Raw genomic sequence first — 17,055 nt, 5'->3', positions numbered from 1 at the left:
ACCTACCTACCTACCTACCTATTAAATGTAAATAATGATTATCATTATCAGATTCAGAAGTATAACGGAAAGGATTATAAAGAAAGAAGTTAAACAAATACACAATCCTTCTTGGATGTACATGAACTATTTAGCCAGTGAAATATGGATAATTAATAAAATGCAGATAAAATTACAGTCGAGAAACCAAGTATTGTACAGTCAAGATTTATAAAGCAAAAGTTTCAAAGAAGTAATGCATAGAGCATTTTTACAAGCCAAAGACAGAGACTTCTACAAATCCCTTTGAATCAATAGTACTTTAGTAAGATCATTCAATAGACATCCAGAGGACTTATAAACAATTAACTTCTTTTGACTTTGGGTAACTGCCTATTGAGATAAAGTTCCTTGAATATCTCTCTCTCTCTCTCTCTCTCTCTCTCTCTCTCACACACACACACACACACACACACACACACACACACAGAGGCACACACACACTTTGACAACCTTAGAGAACTCCTGGAAAATACGGAAGTCAATTTTGGTGTTCAAGGCACCAAAAAACATGGCATAAACCAGTCTTTTCTATTATGGTACTTCCTAGGTAGAGTAGTCCTTGACGTATGACCACAATTGAGCCCAAAATTTCTGTTTTGAAGCTAAATAGTTGTTAACTGAGTTTTTCCTCATTTTAAGACCTTGTTGCATTTCTTAAGTGACTCACCAAAGTTGTTAATTTAGTAACCCAGTTGTTAAGTGAATCTGACTTCCCCATTGCTTTTGCTTGTTAGAAGGTCACAAAAGGTGATCGTATGATCACGGGACACTGCAACCATGATAAATATGAGTCAGTTGCCAAATGCCTGAATTTTGATCACCTGGTCATTGGAATGGCGCAATGGTTGTATGTGTGGAAAATGGTCATAAGTAGAAAGGTTTGTAACAAGAATCAATTTTTCCCATAGGAATCAATGTAAAAGCAAAAAATGTGTGCGATTGGGGAAACCACAGAGAGGGTGGAGGCCCTGTTTCCTCCAGTGCCTTTGTAACTTTGAACAGTCACTAAACAAACTGTTGTAAGTCAAGGACTACCTGTATACAGTGATACCTCTACCCGACAACGCCTCTACTTACGAACTTTTCTAGATGAGATCCGGGAGTTGAAGATTTTTTTGCCTCTTCTCAAAAACCATTTTCCACTTACAAACCCGAGCCTCCGAAACTGTAACCGGAAAAGGCAGAGAGAAGCCTCCGTGGGGCCTCTCTAGGAATCTCCTGGGAGGAAACAGGGCCAGAAAAGGCAGGGAGAAGCCTACTTGGGTCCTCTCTAGGAATTTCCTGGATGGAAACAGGGCTGGAAAAGGCAGGGAGAAGCCTCTGTGGGTCCTCTCTAGAAATTTCCTGGAAGGAAACAGGGCTGGAAAAGGCGGGGAGAAGCCTCTGTGTGTCCTCTCTAGAAATTTCCTGGACGGAAACAGGGCCAAAAAAGGCAGGGAGAAGCCTCCATGGGGCCTCTCTAGGAATCTCCTGGGAGGAAACAGGGCCTCCACTCTCCCTGTGGTTTCCCCAATCACACACATTATTTGCTTTTACATTGATTCCTATGGGGAAAATTGATTCTTGTTACAAACTTTTCTACTTAAGACCCTGGTCACAGAACAAATTAAGTTCGTAAGTAGAGGTACCACTGTATAGGATTTCTAGTTTCAGAACAGCCAGTGATCAGGGGAGGGCGAAGCATATTTGCAGAACAACAGGATGATATCATGCTAGAATAGATCACACTGGAATAAATGTTGGGTTTCACCCTATGGATGATGAAAATGTATTCCCAGACTGTTTAAAGGGAGTAGAGGATGATAATGTTTTTGAGGAATAAATCATTAAAAAAATTGCAAAGCCCAACAAAACTAATAAAGAAGTTTAAAGACTTCTGACAGTCATATCCAACCCAACACTTTCTCCCCCTTTTTGGAATGAGTGGGTGCGTCTGTGGGCAACATTCTAGAATCCTCAGTGGGCTATGAAATGTTTAGCTTGAGAGTCTGACAGTGAATAACAGGAAATAGGAATAATCTGGTGATTTTTCTACTTGCTGTCCTACTCTCCTGTTGTAACAGCTGCAGAAAAAAATGATACAGATACTAGATCAAGCACCGCTACTGATCTGAATAATTACTAAAAATGGCATCAATATTCCACAATGAACCACTATAAGTTTTGTTTCAAATACTTAAAACTGATGTTTTAATTGTTTGAAACAAAACTTGTTTGAGAAGGTGCCTTCCTATTCTTCTGTTACGTTTTAAAATATTTTTCAAATCTCAACATGTCTTTGTGCATCCCTGGCTTTCAACCCTAAATTAAGTGAAATGAAGTGACTTAACTTTCATCTGACAAGCTAATCATTGTATATTACTTCTTTAAAATTCATTAATCTTTCTTCAATAGCTTCTTGTCAAAGACAACATGAAGGAAAAACATATCAAATCCAGAGCTTAAATACTTTGGTCCTAAAAGAAAAACAGTTAGGCTCATAATTAAATTATTAAAACAGACAAACATTTTCCTCTGAAAACAACATCACTTTGACTTCATATATTTATTTACATAATAAAAATACTTTCATTTCTGCTCTGCATAAAACAAATACCGTAAGTTTTATATCTTTTGCTTTCCTCCTTTTAAATGTGAAAATACAAAATCCCAGTTGAAAAAACTTACGTCTTGCAGGTGTGACTCCTTTTTCTTAGCTGATAAATTTAAGTGCTTCTCCAGGATGGAATAATACTTTTCACTTTCTTTGTCAAACTTCTTCTTTCCTTCCTGGAAAATAGAGGCACTTATAAAATAAAGAAATGGAAAAATCAAAGAAACGATTACGGTATAAAGTAAAAGAAATGGTGGCTTAAATATGAGAGATCAAAACTGAACTTTCCATTGCTGTGGAGACTCAGAGTTTAAATGCTAAATGGGTCCTTCACACCACTTCAATTGTTTCAATAATGAACAGACTTTGGATTCAAAGAGAAAAGATTACAGCAGAACATAAAATTGCTGATAAATTTGTAACTCCTTAAACCAGGGGTGTCAAACTCAATTTCATTGAGGGCCGCAACAGGGTTGTGTTTGATTTCCAGGGGCCAGGGATGGGCGTGCACAGCTCAATGTCACACATGTCGGGGCGGGGGGGCGGGGGTCTGTAGTGGCCCAAGGGCTCTGCCAATGAAAATGAGCTCAGTTTTCAGCAGCCTCCTGCAATCCTCTGACAGTGAAAATAGAGCTTGTGAGGGCCATAATTATCAGCAGCAAAAAAGGGCAAGGCATTCTTTATTTATTTATTTTATTTATTTATTAGATTTGCATGCCGCCCTTTTCCGTAGACTTGGGGCGGCTCACAACACAATAAAAACAGTTTATAACAAATCTAATAATTTACAATTTAAAATATTAAAAAAACCCATTATTAAACAGACATACACACAAGCATACCATACATAAATTGTATAGGCCCGGGGGAGATATCTCAGTTCCCCCATGCCTGACGACAAAGGTGGGTTTTAAGGAGTTTGCGAAAGGCGAGGAGGGTAGGGGCAGTTCTAATCTCTGGGGGGAGCTGGTTCCAGAGAGTCGGGGCCGCCACAGAGAAGGCTCTTCCCCTGGGGCCCGCCAAATGGGATTGTTTAGTTGATGGGACCCGGAGAAGGCCCACTCTGTGGGACCTGATCGGTCGCTGGAATTCGTGCGGCAGAAGGAAGTCTCGGAGATATTCTGGTCCGATGCCATGAAGGGCTTTAAAGGTCATAACCAACACTTTGAATTGTGACCGGAAATTGATCGGCAACCAATGCAGACTGCGGAGTGTTGGTGTAACATGGGCATATTTAGGGAACCCCATGATTGCTCTCTCAGCTGCATTCTGCACGATCTGAAGTTTCCGAACACTTTTCAAAGGTAGTCTAAATTAGTCTAAATACCTTTACTAGTCTGAAATTATTCAACGTGGCATACTAGGTATGTCAGAATGCATAATGATAAAGCATCTCTTTCCATGCACAAGTCATGCTGGAAGCTTTACTAATTAATGTTTGGGTATATTAGGCCCATGGAATAATACTAAATATGCCTTGTAAAGATTGTATCTAGCATCATAACTGCCTATGACGTCTAAACAAACAGCCCAAGGAACTGCTGATTTAGTTCTACAGCGGAATTATTGAGTCTGTCATCTGAACCTCTACAACTGTCTGGTTTGTCTCTGCAACCCAACAAGACAGACACAGACATAAGAGGATAATTAGAACTGCGGGGGGGGGGGGGGACCAATTGCTACCAACCTGACTTCCAATGAGGACCTCTATACTGCACAAGTCAAAAAGACAGCTGTGAAAATATCTACAGTCCCCTCACATCTCAGGGACCGCCTTCTGCTGCACGAATCCCAGCAACCGGTTAGGTCCCACAGAGTGGGTCTTCTCCGGGTTCCGTCAACTAAACAATGCCGCTTGGCGGGACCCAGGGGAAGAGCCTTCTCTGTGGCGGCCCCGGCCCTCTGGAACCAACTCCCCCCAGAGATTAGAATTGCCCCCACCCTCCTTGCCTTTCATAAGCTACTTAAAACCCACCTCTGCCGAGATGCTCTTTCCCCATGGGCCTTTACAATTTCATGTATGGTATGTCTGTATGTATGTTTGGTTTTTTATATTAATGGGTTTTTAATCATTTTTAGTATTTATTGGATTATTATTGTACATTGTTTTATTATTGCTGTTAGCCGCCCCGAGTCTCCGGAGAGGGGCAGCATACAAATCCAATAAATAAATAAATAAATCTGGACACAAATTGTTTAAACTTCTACCCTCAAAACGATGCGGTAAGACAGTGATGGCAAACCTTTTTTTTCTTTGAGTGCCAAAAGCGCATGGGTGAGTGCCCACGCCCCTAATTCATTGCCTGGGGAAGGCAAAAACAGCCTCCCCGCACCCCAGAGGCCTTCTGGAGGCTGGAAACAGCCTGTTTCCCAACTTCCGTTAGGCTCGGTTTTCACCCTACCCAGGGTCCAGAGACTTCCCTTGTCGCGGTTTGTGAATAATTAAAGTCCGTTAAGACCTTAACCCCGCGGGGGCGATAGATAGAATCCTAGTCATTTGTTCAAAACAAGATTTCTTTATTATAAAAACAGAAAATAAAACATGCCTCGAGGGACAACGTAACAAATACGTCTTCACATGATGGAGGATAGAAAAAGAGAGAATGGAGAACAATGAAGAAGAAGGAAGTGATGTGAGATTTGGCAGGATATTACATCATAATAGGAGGATCTTAGTAAGGCACACATAGTTAACTCTTTCATTACTGAATGTCTCTGAGGGCTGGCAAATATTCAGCGTGACATCCCTGGAGCCTGGAAAGGGTGAAAACGCCCTCCCCGACTCCCTGGAAGCTGAAAACGCTCTTCCAGAGCCTTCATACAAGCAGAAAATCAGCTCGACGGCGTGCACATATGTGCTGGAGCTGAGCTTGGGCAATAGCTCATGTGCCAGCAGATATGGCTCTGCATGCCACCTGTGGCACGGGTGCCATAGGTTTGCCATCACTGTTATAAGATACTGCACACTAGAACAACTAGACAGTTTTCCCACGAATGCCATCACTCTGCTAAGCAGCTAATTCCCACAACACTATCAAAATATTTGATTTGATTGGATGGGATTGGATTTGTATGCCGCCCCTCTCCGTAGACTCAGGGCGGCTAACAACAGTAGTAAAACAGCATATGACAATCCAATATTAAAACAGTTAAAAACCCTTATTGTAAAACCAAACATACATACAGACACACCATGCATATAATTGTAAAGGCCTAGGGGGGGAAAGTATCTCAGTCCCCCCATGCCTGGCAGCAGGTTTTAAGAAGCTTACGAAAGGCAAGGAGGGTAGGAGTAATTCTAATCTCTGGGGGGAGTTGGTTCCAGAGGCCTGGGCCACCACAGAGAAGGCTCTTCCCCTGGGTCCCGCCAAGCGACATTGCTTAGTTAACGGGACCCGGAGAAGACCCACTCTGTGGGACGTAACTGGTCCCTGGGATTCGTGCAGCAGAAGGCAGTCCCTGAGATAGTCTGGTCCGGTGCCATGAAGGGCTTTATAGGTCATAACCAACACTTTGAATTGTGACCGGAAACTGATCGGCAACCAATGCAGACTGCGGAGTGTTGGTGTAACATGGGCATATTTGGGAAAGCCCATGATTGCTCTTACAGCTGCATTCTGCACGACCTGAAGTTTCCGACCACTTTTCAAAGGTAGCCCCATGTAGAGAGCATTACAGTAGTCGAACCTCGAGGTGATGAGGGCATGAGTGACTGTGAGCAGTGACTCCCGGTCCAAATAGGGCTGCAACTGGTGCACCAGGCGAACCTGGGCAAACGCCCCCCTCGCCACAGCCGAAAGATGTTTCTCTAATATGAGCTGTGGATCGAGGAGGACACCCAAGTTGCAGACCCTCTCTGAGGAGGTCAGTAATTCCTCCCCCCAGGGTGATGGACAGACGGACGGATGGAATTGTCCTTGGGAGGCAAAACCCACAGCCACTCCGTCTTATCAGGGTTGAGTTTGAGTCTGTTGACAACTATTTACTAAGACTGTATTACTATTACTCTTCTCATCCTTCCTATTACCTATCTCCTCCCACTTATGACTATAACCATGTTATTTGTATCTTTTCCAATTTATATTGTTTTATCTGTTTCCTAGTATGATTTCCTCCGAATCTTCGAAGAGGGGCGGCATATAAATTTAATAAATAATAATAATGATTTGTTTGCCTATTAGTAACCTATGGCTATCATTAAGTGTTGTATCTTATGATTTTGGATAAATTTATTTTTTCTGCTTTTTATGTACACTGAGAGAATATGCACCAAAGACAAATTCCTTGTGTGTCCAATTACACTTGGCCAATAAAGAATTCTATCTATCGTCTATCTATTTTCTGTATCCAGATGAAGCAACAGTTGTGTGAACCTAGCCATCATGCATGGCTGTGTTTGTGCACTAGAATAAAGGATCATTTGATTTATTTGAGTCTAGTTTGTAAACCATGATTTCTGGTTCAACACCAGCTTTCCAATTGGTGATCTGAAGATCTGAAGATCAATGATGTGGTCGAAGAGGCCATAGTCTATAGCAGTGATGGCGAACTTATGGCACCCGTGGTACACGGAGCCATAACTGCTGGCACGTTTTGGCTTCCAGAGAGCCACCGGAGGGATGGGAAGGGCATTTTTATCCTATTCCGGCTCCAGGGAAGCCTTTGGAGCCTGAGGAGGGCGAAACACGACCCTATTGGGCCCACCAAAAGTTGGGAAACAGGACATTTCCAGCCATCAGAGGGCCTCCGGGGGCAGGGGAAGCTGTTTACGCCCTCCCCAGGCATTGAATTATGGGTGTGGGCACTCGCGCATGTGCGATAACACACACTCACACTCTTTCGGCACCCGAGGAAAAAAAGGTTCACCATCACTGGTCTATAACCTCCAGTGTACCTCTCTATGATTGGATTATTTGGGGAGATCATCAAATTACAGAAGATGCTTTAATCCTGTACAAAGTCTTAAATTAATTTCAAATATTTTTTGGGGGTGGGGACACACATTTGCATTAAAAAAAGAAGAACTGAAATTCTGAGATGCCATGAATGTCTTTTGTATCTTAATGCCTGGGGGCATCGTATTGATCTGTGAGATTTATGGAAGTCTTCACAATCAACAAAAAGAAGTTCTGAAAGTGTTTAAGAAAAGAAAACCATTCTGATTTTAGGGTTGTGTTTGTTTGTTTTTAAAGATACTGTAGGAAATTTCAGCCTTTAATTAAATGTATTTACTCATCACCTGCATAGACGCCTTCTTTATACTACCAATGCAAAATTCTTATTTGGCATTATTTTTTTATGGATAATTAGTTTAAATAAATAAATAAATAAAAAGTACACAAAGCAGTTAAGCAGGTTAGTTTTACAAACAGAAAAAAAAACCCATTAGGTCAGAATTGGAAAACTTTGATGACTCAGTTGGCACCAAAGCCTAAATCCAGACAGACGGGTCTGGCTCAAAGCAATGTGGATCATTAAATTCTTCCCCAAGTACCCACAGCAACTTTTTGGGGAAGGGAAGGAACAAACAGCTAGTGAAAAATCCCTACTGTTCCATTTTTAACTGTCTGAGATTATCCTTTGCCAGAAATATCCAGAGACGACTGGAAATAAATTCCAGTATGAGTTGACACAGGAAGCATAAGTTGAGCACATTTATGCTTCCACATGTCACTCACACGCTCTACGAGACAGAACAAGTTGGTTCAAGAGCTGACAGCTCACGTTGTTAATGTTTATCCCTTTTAGGAAGTTTTCTCATTTTACCTCCCAGATATTTGCAGGTGGAGTCAACAATTCCATATGTATTCCAGCTGTATGTTAAAATGTACAGAAGCCAAGCAGCATACACAGCTGCTGAACTTTAAACTAAGTTTACAAATAAAGCTTTGGAAGGGGAGAATTCAAGGGAAAGGAGACAGTAATACAGGCGTAATACAGTAATGCAGGGGACCTCAAACTTGGCAACTTTGAGACTTGTGGACTTCAACTCCCAGAATTCTCCAGCCAGCTCTGAATCTGGGAGTTGAAATCCACAAGTCTCAAAGACCTTTGCCATAATACCGCAGCAGACCTTTGTTTGCAAAGAATTCCAAATGCTTATTACATAACAACGCTGCAGAGTATTTAAAAGAAGTTCTACTTAGAAAGCTGGGAGTGTTGACTCTGATTATATTAATTGGAAGTATTCTTGATACGTATTCTCTTTACCTTTTCTGTAGCAGGTAAAGTATCCACGGAGAAGTATCATTATTATAAGGTATAGGAAATATACTGGCAACATAAAAAAACAACAGTAATTACTACATACCTTGAAAATGTAAAAATAATGTAATAACAAATATGCTTCTATATCAGAAACTTTATATGATAGAGCAAAACTAAGCATCTTTTTGGAATCAGCATATCAAATTCCATAAAACAGACATACAGTAACACCTCATCTTACGAACTTAATTGGTTCCGGAAGCAGGTTCGTAAGGCGAAAAGTTCGTAAGACGAAACAATGTTTCCCATAGGAAACAATGTAAAAGCGATTAATGCATGTGGAGGGGGGGAATCGCAAAATGGTGCTCTGCTTGGCGCCACCGCCCGGCTGCCACCTTCTGAAACAGCCGAACCCAGAAGTTCGGCAAAAGTTTGGGTTCGGGTTCAGGTTCCGGAGGCCGCTGAGAAGCGCCCAGCTGTTTCAGAAGATTACAGCCGGGCACCGCCGGGCGGCAGAGCGCCATTTTTGCGATCAGCAGCAGCGTTTTCGACCGATCTGGAGGCTGAAACGGAGGTGGGGAATCCCAATAGGGAATTCCATGGACGGAGCTTTGACGTCACAAAGACGTCCTTCCTGGAGGCCACGTTTTGGCCGACCAGGAAGGATGTCTTCGTGACGTCAAAGCCCTACCCAAGGTGACAGGCGGGCGGCGCTTCTCGGCGGCCTCCCGAACCGGAACCCAAAAAGTTCAGTAAAAGTTCAGGTTCGGGTTCGGGAGAATGCTGAGAAGCCCCGCAGCTGTTTCAAAAGGTGACAGCCGTGCGGCGGCGCCCAGCGGAGCGCCATTTTGCGATCTGCGGTGGGTTCGTAAGGCAAAAAAAGTTCGTAAGAAGAGGCAAAAAATTTCCGAGCCCCGGGTTCGTATCTCAAAATATTCGTATCACGAGGTACCACTGTATTACCTTTGCTGACGATTTTATTGTGTTGACCAGTGTAATAGAGGAAAGATTCATGTTTCAAAATCCAGAATATCCCTCCTAATCAGTCAATAGTGTAGATGACTTAGATGAACTATTAATATTAGTATTTCAACCAGAAGAATCTGGCAGCAGATAATAAGTTCTTTCATGATTGTGAGAAAGGAGCATGTCTGAAATGTTCAACATATTAAAATGAATGTTGTCATCTACTAAAATCCAAAATTAACTTATAAGGAAGAAGCAGCTACAAGGTAGGAGAATATAAGTATGGGAGTTTAGTAGGATCTCTCTCTTTAATTGTCCAGTTTGCCAACATATTTTCAACAAAACTCAAGAAATTAGAACAGGTCATAATTAAGTCAGTGAAGCGAAACAGATCACAGTATTGTTCAACGATTAATATGATGCAACTGTTGAAACTCTGAACTGTGCATGGGGAATTTCCCAGTGAAAGGAGAACTTCAGCAATGAATTATTTACAGTACTGAGGCCTATTTCACTCAATCAACTATTTGTAATACAAAAAGCTAGCCCGTCGTATAAAATATGTAGCTCTGTTCATTAAAGGAGCTTGTTCAGTGTGGCAAGCCATTTACTTGCTTGCAAACGGCATGAGTTTCACAATTCTCGTTGAAGGCGTCTCGACAATAACCAATGGACTGACCCCATATGTGCCAACTCTGCAAGTATGAATGAAAATGGTATAGATCAGGGCTGTCAAATTCGCGGGCCAAATGCGTAATGCACTGGCTACGCCCACACCAGCAGTGAGTTCTAGATCTCATCACTACCAGTTCGCTCGTAGATGCGTGCAGAAGTATCCCCAGTGGGTAGGCAGAGCCTCCCACCAACGCCAGTACCGATTCACAGAACTGAGTTGACCTGGAAGCAACCTACCACTGGTCCACATCCAGTTTAGCAAAGGGGGGGAAAGTCACGATAGGTCACATGCCACCGCCATTATGATGAGAGTTTCACCCATGGTATTTCTTTGAAATTTAGCAAGAACATTGCATTAATTGAAAGCCATGTTTTTGGCACTTTTGAGTGAGTCTTGACTTTTGGTAACTGCCTGGACAATCCTTGCAGTCAACATTTTTGGCAGTGGTTTATCCTTGTTTTTTTCCCCTTCCTTAAACTAAGAGATTCACTAGGCAAAGTCACTCAACTGTGTCCCAGTTTCTAGCCTATGGCTTTTAATATGTATTCCAAACTGGCCCTCAACAGAAAGTATTAGTATTATTACACTAAACCAGTACAACTTTGGTTCACTGAAGAAAAAGAAAATCAACACCTAGAATACAGTGTCTAGAACACGGGTGTCAAACTAGTGCTATGTTCTGCCCCAGTGCCAAGCCCCCAAACGTCCCAACACAGGGACTTTTAGTAATAACGCAAAGTCTCCTAATAACTTCTTAAGAGTGTAAAAAGCAAAAGAAAAGCAGAAGTTATTCTGTTCAAAAACCCCAGCTGTTAATACACTATCTTAACAGCTGGCTGAAGTCCAAGAGGTAATTGGCAAGTCTTTTTTTAAAAAAGATTTTTATTGAAGGTTTAAAAAAAGCTGACACCAATGACATATACAAAAAAGAAAATACATAGGCAAGTCTTACTGTAGTTGGCACAAGTCCCAAAACTAGAAAATGCAAGAAACAAGATCCTTGTTGGAATGCAAACTGGAAATGCAGAAGTCAAGATTCAGAAGCGATGTTGTTCCCTGCAACTATGCTCAGTCTAGTTAGGACTTAAGTAAAGCCTGCAGCTCTACTCTCAAGGAGACCTCCTCCGGAGTAAACCTTCTTGCCTCTTGGCAGCCCTGCGTGCTCTTGCATTCAGGAAAAGAGTAGCCCCTCTTTTCCCATCACTGCCAAGAAGTGCTGGAGGTTTCAAAGGCCCTGGCTGCACAGGCTGTTGGCGAGCCACAACACGCTGTCACATTGCTGTCATGTGATGTATCATGGAGTGGACGTGGCCTGTAGGCGTGGTCTGTGTGTGACATATGTGGCTCATGGGCAGCCAGTCTAACACCCCTGATCTAGATCTAACCTACGAATTCAATGACCAGACTACCTCAGGGACCGCCTTCTGCTGCACGAATCCCAGCGACCAGTTAGATCCCACAGAGTGGGTCTTCTCCGGGTCCCGTCAACCAAACAATGTTGCTTGGCGGGACCCAGAGGAAGAGCCTTCTCTGTGGCGGCCCCGACCCTCTGGAACCAACTTCCCCGAGAGATTAGAATTGCCCCCACCCTCCTTGCCTTTCGTAAGCTGCTTAAAACCCACCTCTGCCGCCAGGCATGGGGGAACTAAGATACACTTTACAATTTTATGTATGGTATGTTTGTATGTATGATTGGGTTTTTTTTATATAATGGGTTTTTAACTGTTTTTTTAGTATTGGATTTTGTTGTACTGTTTTACTGCTATTGTTAGCCGCCCCGAGTCTGCGGAGAGGGATGGCATACAAATCCAATAAATAATAATAATAATAATGATTTTCATAATGTCCTATACTGAATTATGATAAGGATGAAGTTACATATGTTGCAGACTGATAAATAATAGGTATGTAAAACATCAAACTGGAAAGAAATAACGAAAACTTCATCAGTAACTTGCTCCCAGCTCTATGAATTGCTGATCATTAGATTTCTTACAACTAAATTATCTCTATTAAGTCCCACAAGTCACAGGACTTGCAGCTTTGAAATCTCACCTATGATTTGCATGCAAAAATATGTAACCACTAACAAGTTATGAAGCAGAGATGAGCAGATGCTCTCTATGGATCAGCAAGAAGGAAATTCTTGTAATTTCCAGTTACAAGATAATATCATATATTAAGCCTGATGATTTACCAACTAACACCAGAGGTAGGCTTCACATAATTTCACAACCAGTTCGCCCAGCACTGAAAATGTGAGCATGTGCACACCTTCTTCGTGACCTTTCACGCATGTGCTTTGCTCTCATGCGTGGTTTGAACACATGTGCATGGCTTAGAAAACATGGCTAAATAGAGCGTCATAGCGTTGGGGCAAGTGGACAGGCCCAACCACATGTCACTACTATCAGTTCACCTAAACCACTGAATTCTCCAACTGAGTAACACCCAAATATTTTGGGGGTTTGCTTATTAGGTTTTTTGTGTTATGTTCCTGCCAGAACCAGGAACTTGTAAGTTTTGTAAGTAATGAGAAACAGATTGAGCACTAATGGCTTTTGTTTTGGAAGCAGAGGGGGTGTCTTTGTTTCTGAACCTAGACGAAATCTGACACCAATTAAACTTGCTGCTAATAAAGGCATTCAGTCTAAAAGAAAGGCTGGGGATTAAATTATAAAATAAAGATCATTAATGACTTAACCATTTGGTACAGGAATTTATTTTGTAGATCCCACCAAGAGCAGAAGATAATGATGAAAATGATCTACAGTGGTACCTCATGATACAAACCCCTCGTCTTACGAACAACCCGAGATACGAACCCGGGGTTCAGAAAATTTTTGCCTCTTCTTACGAACTTGTTTCTTCTTACGAACCCGCCGCCACCACCGAGAAGCCCCGCTGCCCAGCTGTCGCTTTTTGAAACAGCCATGGGGCTTCCCAGCGTCCTCCTGAACCCGAACGCCAAACCTGAACTTCCAGGTTCGGTGTTCGGGAGGCCTCCGAGAAGCCCCCCAACTGTTTTAAAAGGTGACAGCCGGGCGGCGGGGCTTCCCAGCGGCCTCCCGAATGCCGAACCCGGAAGTTCGGCAAAAGTTCGGGTTCGGGAGGCCACTGGGAAGTCCCGCCGCCCGGCTGTCACCTTTTAAAACAGCCAGGGGGCTTCTCAGAGGCCTCCCGAACGCCGAACCCGGAAGTTCGGGTTTGCCGTTCGGGTTCAGGACGCTGGGAAGCACCCCCGGCTGTTTCAAAAGGTGACAGCCGGGCGGCGGCGTTTTCTTGCGGGGGTTTTTTTTCGTTGCACGGATTAATGGATTTTACATTATTTCCTATGGGAAACAATGTTTCGTCTTACGAACTTTTCATCTTACGAACCTCCCCCTGGAACCAATTAGGTTCGTAAGACGAGGTATTACTGTATTGGGAAAAATCCAAATCCAAAGTAGAGGTTAAATACTTTGGATCCAATAGATTGTCCTACTCTTTGGGATTCTCCAGAATTTTTCATCCACTGTGGGGTTCTACAAAGAACAAGAGGTGTGGGGAATGGGCTATCTCTGCCCTATGTTTGGGGGGCATTCTACCTTTCATGGCACCTCTTGTTCTTTGCAGCACCCCACAGTGGATGAAGAATTCTGGAGAACCCCCCCAAAGGGTGGGACAACCTCTACTGTGGGTTTTGCGTTTTCCCAAAAAGATCATTTTCACCATTATCTTTTGCTCTTTCTGGAAACTACAAAACAAATCCCTGCACCAAATGGTTATGTCATTAATGTGCTTTGATAAGCTCCAAACATTTTCCAAATTTACCTACACACAGGACCAGCAGTCAATTAAAATTCCACCCTTCCTCCTCAAAGGGAAACAAAAGACAGTCTGTTACAATAAGGGCAATAGTTCACCTACCTTAAGATTCAGTGTTTTGAAACCAGCTATTTTGCAAAAACAAAAACAAAACCCCTTAACTATGATTTCCTGTTACCAGATCATCTAGTGACCTATGAGGTCCATTTACTGGAAAGCAAGTAATACAGCTTTTTTAATTGTCTCTATTCTTACCACATGCTGGTATTTTTTATTCCAACGGCTGAAGAAAGTACTTTGACGAGCGTTGGAAGATGTCAAAGCCATTCATCACCAGTCGCAGCTGAATTTATACCTTCGTTTTTATTGAGACTCGCTGTTGAAGATTTCTCAATAAAAAAAATTAGCAAGCCAGTCTTTTCAGCTTCGAAAATAAAACTGCTTGACAAATATTCCCAGAACACTTCTAAACCAAAAACACTAACTTTCAAATTTATGGGTCAGCAAGAAGAAAATTCCCAGTTAAAACTGCCAATAAAAATACATGTTTATTTTTTTCATGGAAGCCCCCATTGCAACCTTTTAAGATTTTAAAAAAAATCACAATAAAGGTGGGGGAGAAGCAAAGGGCCAAATTTTCTAGGAGCAAAGGGATTTCTTTTGTGGGAAATCAGAGCATTTTCAACCACGCCAAGAAATCTCCTCTTACCTGCCTCCCTCCACCAAAGAAGCAATTATTTGTAGTTTATGGTCAATAAACTAGTAATATTGGATGTCACTCTGTAATACCAGCATTCTTTTCATAATCCTTTAACCCCCCCCCCTTTTTTTCTCTCTCTCTCTCTTCAAAACAGCACAAAAAGAAAGGAAAAACCAACTCCCAATAAAATTGGGAAACAAAAAACAATTTTTCATCCATCATAAGCATTTGTTCTTGCCTGTCAAAGTTAACGGCTATCTCTTTCGCATTTGGGACCCGTCTGTACCATTGGTGTACTGAATTCATTATTGTGTAATTCCTCCTTAGTCTCTTAAAATAATACAAATGGAAACATCTACCTAATTAAGAGAAGCTAGTTCTTGTGTTTGGGTTTCTGCTTAGATGAGCATATCTATAGACCAGTGTTTTTCAACCAGTGTGCCGTGGCACACTAGTGTGCCGCGAGACATGGTCAGGTGTGCAGTGAAGAAGGAAGCTCAGGTCCCAGTTTTGCAACTTTTTGCTGAGAGCAAGAGAGAGAGAGAGAGAGAGAGAAAGAAAGAAAGAAAGAAAGAGTGCAAGAGAAAGAAAGCAAGAGAGAGAGAGAAAATGAGAGGAAGGGGGAGAGAGAGAAATGAGCAAAAAGGGGAGGAAAAAAGAGAAATGAGAAAATGATTGAGGCAGAGAATGAGAGGAAAGAGAGAGAAACAAAAGAGAGAGAGAAGTGACTCTTGATTTAAAGCATATGATAAAAAGCACCCAAAGAATAAGAGAGAGAAAAAACCCAGCTCTCACTTGGTTTTGGAAATGGTTCAAGAGTGTATATATATACACACACACACACACACACACAAGTGGGGGAGGAGACAGGGGTGGAAAAAGAGAGAAGAGTGTCTTAGGGTGTCATTTTGTGTCATTTTGGTTGGTGGTGTGGCCCAGGATTTTGTAAATGTAAAATATTTGCCGCGGCTCAAAAAAGGTTGAAAATCACTGCTATAGACTATGCAAAAAAAACCAACCAAAAACTATCACCCAGTCCAAAGAGGAACAAAAAGATCCAAGACTCTAACTCCAAGGTTAATGTCAGATTAACAATCGAGTAAACAATACTTCAATCAAGAAACCTCCAAAGAAGCCAACAGCAAACAGCCCAACCAAAGAATTTCTAAGACCACCCCCACCAATACTGGCAGGTAAGCCACTAGAACAGGGGTGTCAAACTCAATTTCATTGAGTGATGCATAAGGGTTGCGTTTGACCTTGGGGGGCGGGGGTAGGTGTGGCTGGGGTGGGCATGGCCAGCTCGACATCACTTGTGTCGGGGACATTTGTGGTGGCTTGGATGGAGCTGGGGGATCCATGGTCTCCTCCCTCCCTCCCTTCCTTTTCACCCTCCGTCCCAATTTTCCCTTCCTTCTTCCTTCTCCTTTCTTCTTCCTTCCCCTCTGTCTTTTTTCCTCCTTCCTCGCTCTCTTCTCATCTTTCCTTCTTCGTCTTTCCTCTTTCCCTGCTCCTTCTTGGATTTTCCTTTTGCTTTGCTTTTGGCTTCTTTCTTTCTTTCTTTCTTTCTTTCTGTCTGCCTGTCTGTCTGTCTGTCTAATCTATCTATCTATCTATCTATCTATCTATCTATCTATCTATCTATCTATCTATCTATCTATCTATCTATCTAATCTATGTAATCTATCTATCTATCTTATCTATCTATCTATCTATCTATCTATCTATCTATCTATCTATCTATCTATCCTATGTAATCCATCTATCTATCTATCTATCTAATCTATGTAATCCATCTATCTATCTATCTATCTATCTATCTAATCTATGTAATCTATCTATCTATCTTATCTATCTATCTATCTAATCTATGTAATCCATCTATCTATCTATCTATCTATCTATCTATCTATCTAATCTATGTAATCCATCTATCTATCTATCTATCTATCTATCTATCTATCTATCTATCTATCTATCTAATCTATGTAATCCATCTATCTATCTATCTATCTATCTATCTATCTATCTATCTATCTATCTATCTATCTATCAGATTAGATT

General features: G+C 41.9%; 1 protein-coding gene across 2 annotated transcripts in view; it reads right to left on the bottom strand.

Moving 5' to 3' along the window:
• The window catches only part of ARHGAP42 (Rho GTPase activating protein 42), a 230,329-nt gene that overhangs the window by 102,065 nt on the left and 111,209 nt on the right, over nucleotides 1–17,055 (bottom strand). For both annotated transcript variants that reach the window (XM_070749660.1, XM_070749659.1), the window contains exon 5: nucleotides 2,710–2,811. In XM_070749660.1, the coding sequence (XP_070605761.1) occupies nucleotides 2,710–2,811 (102 nt within the window). The remainder of the gene's footprint in view (nucleotides 1–2,709; nucleotides 2,812–17,055) is intronic.

This window comes from Erythrolamprus reginae, chromosome 4 (assembly GCF_031021105.1).
Source record: "Erythrolamprus reginae isolate rEryReg1 chromosome 4, rEryReg1.hap1, whole genome shotgun sequence".
In the NCBI taxonomy this organism is placed as follows: domain Eukaryota; kingdom Metazoa; phylum Chordata; class Lepidosauria; order Squamata; family Dipsadidae; genus Erythrolamprus; species Erythrolamprus reginae.
The sequence above is the reverse complement of the archived record's forward strand: the minus strand, read 5'-3'. Positions and strand labels throughout refer to the sequence as shown.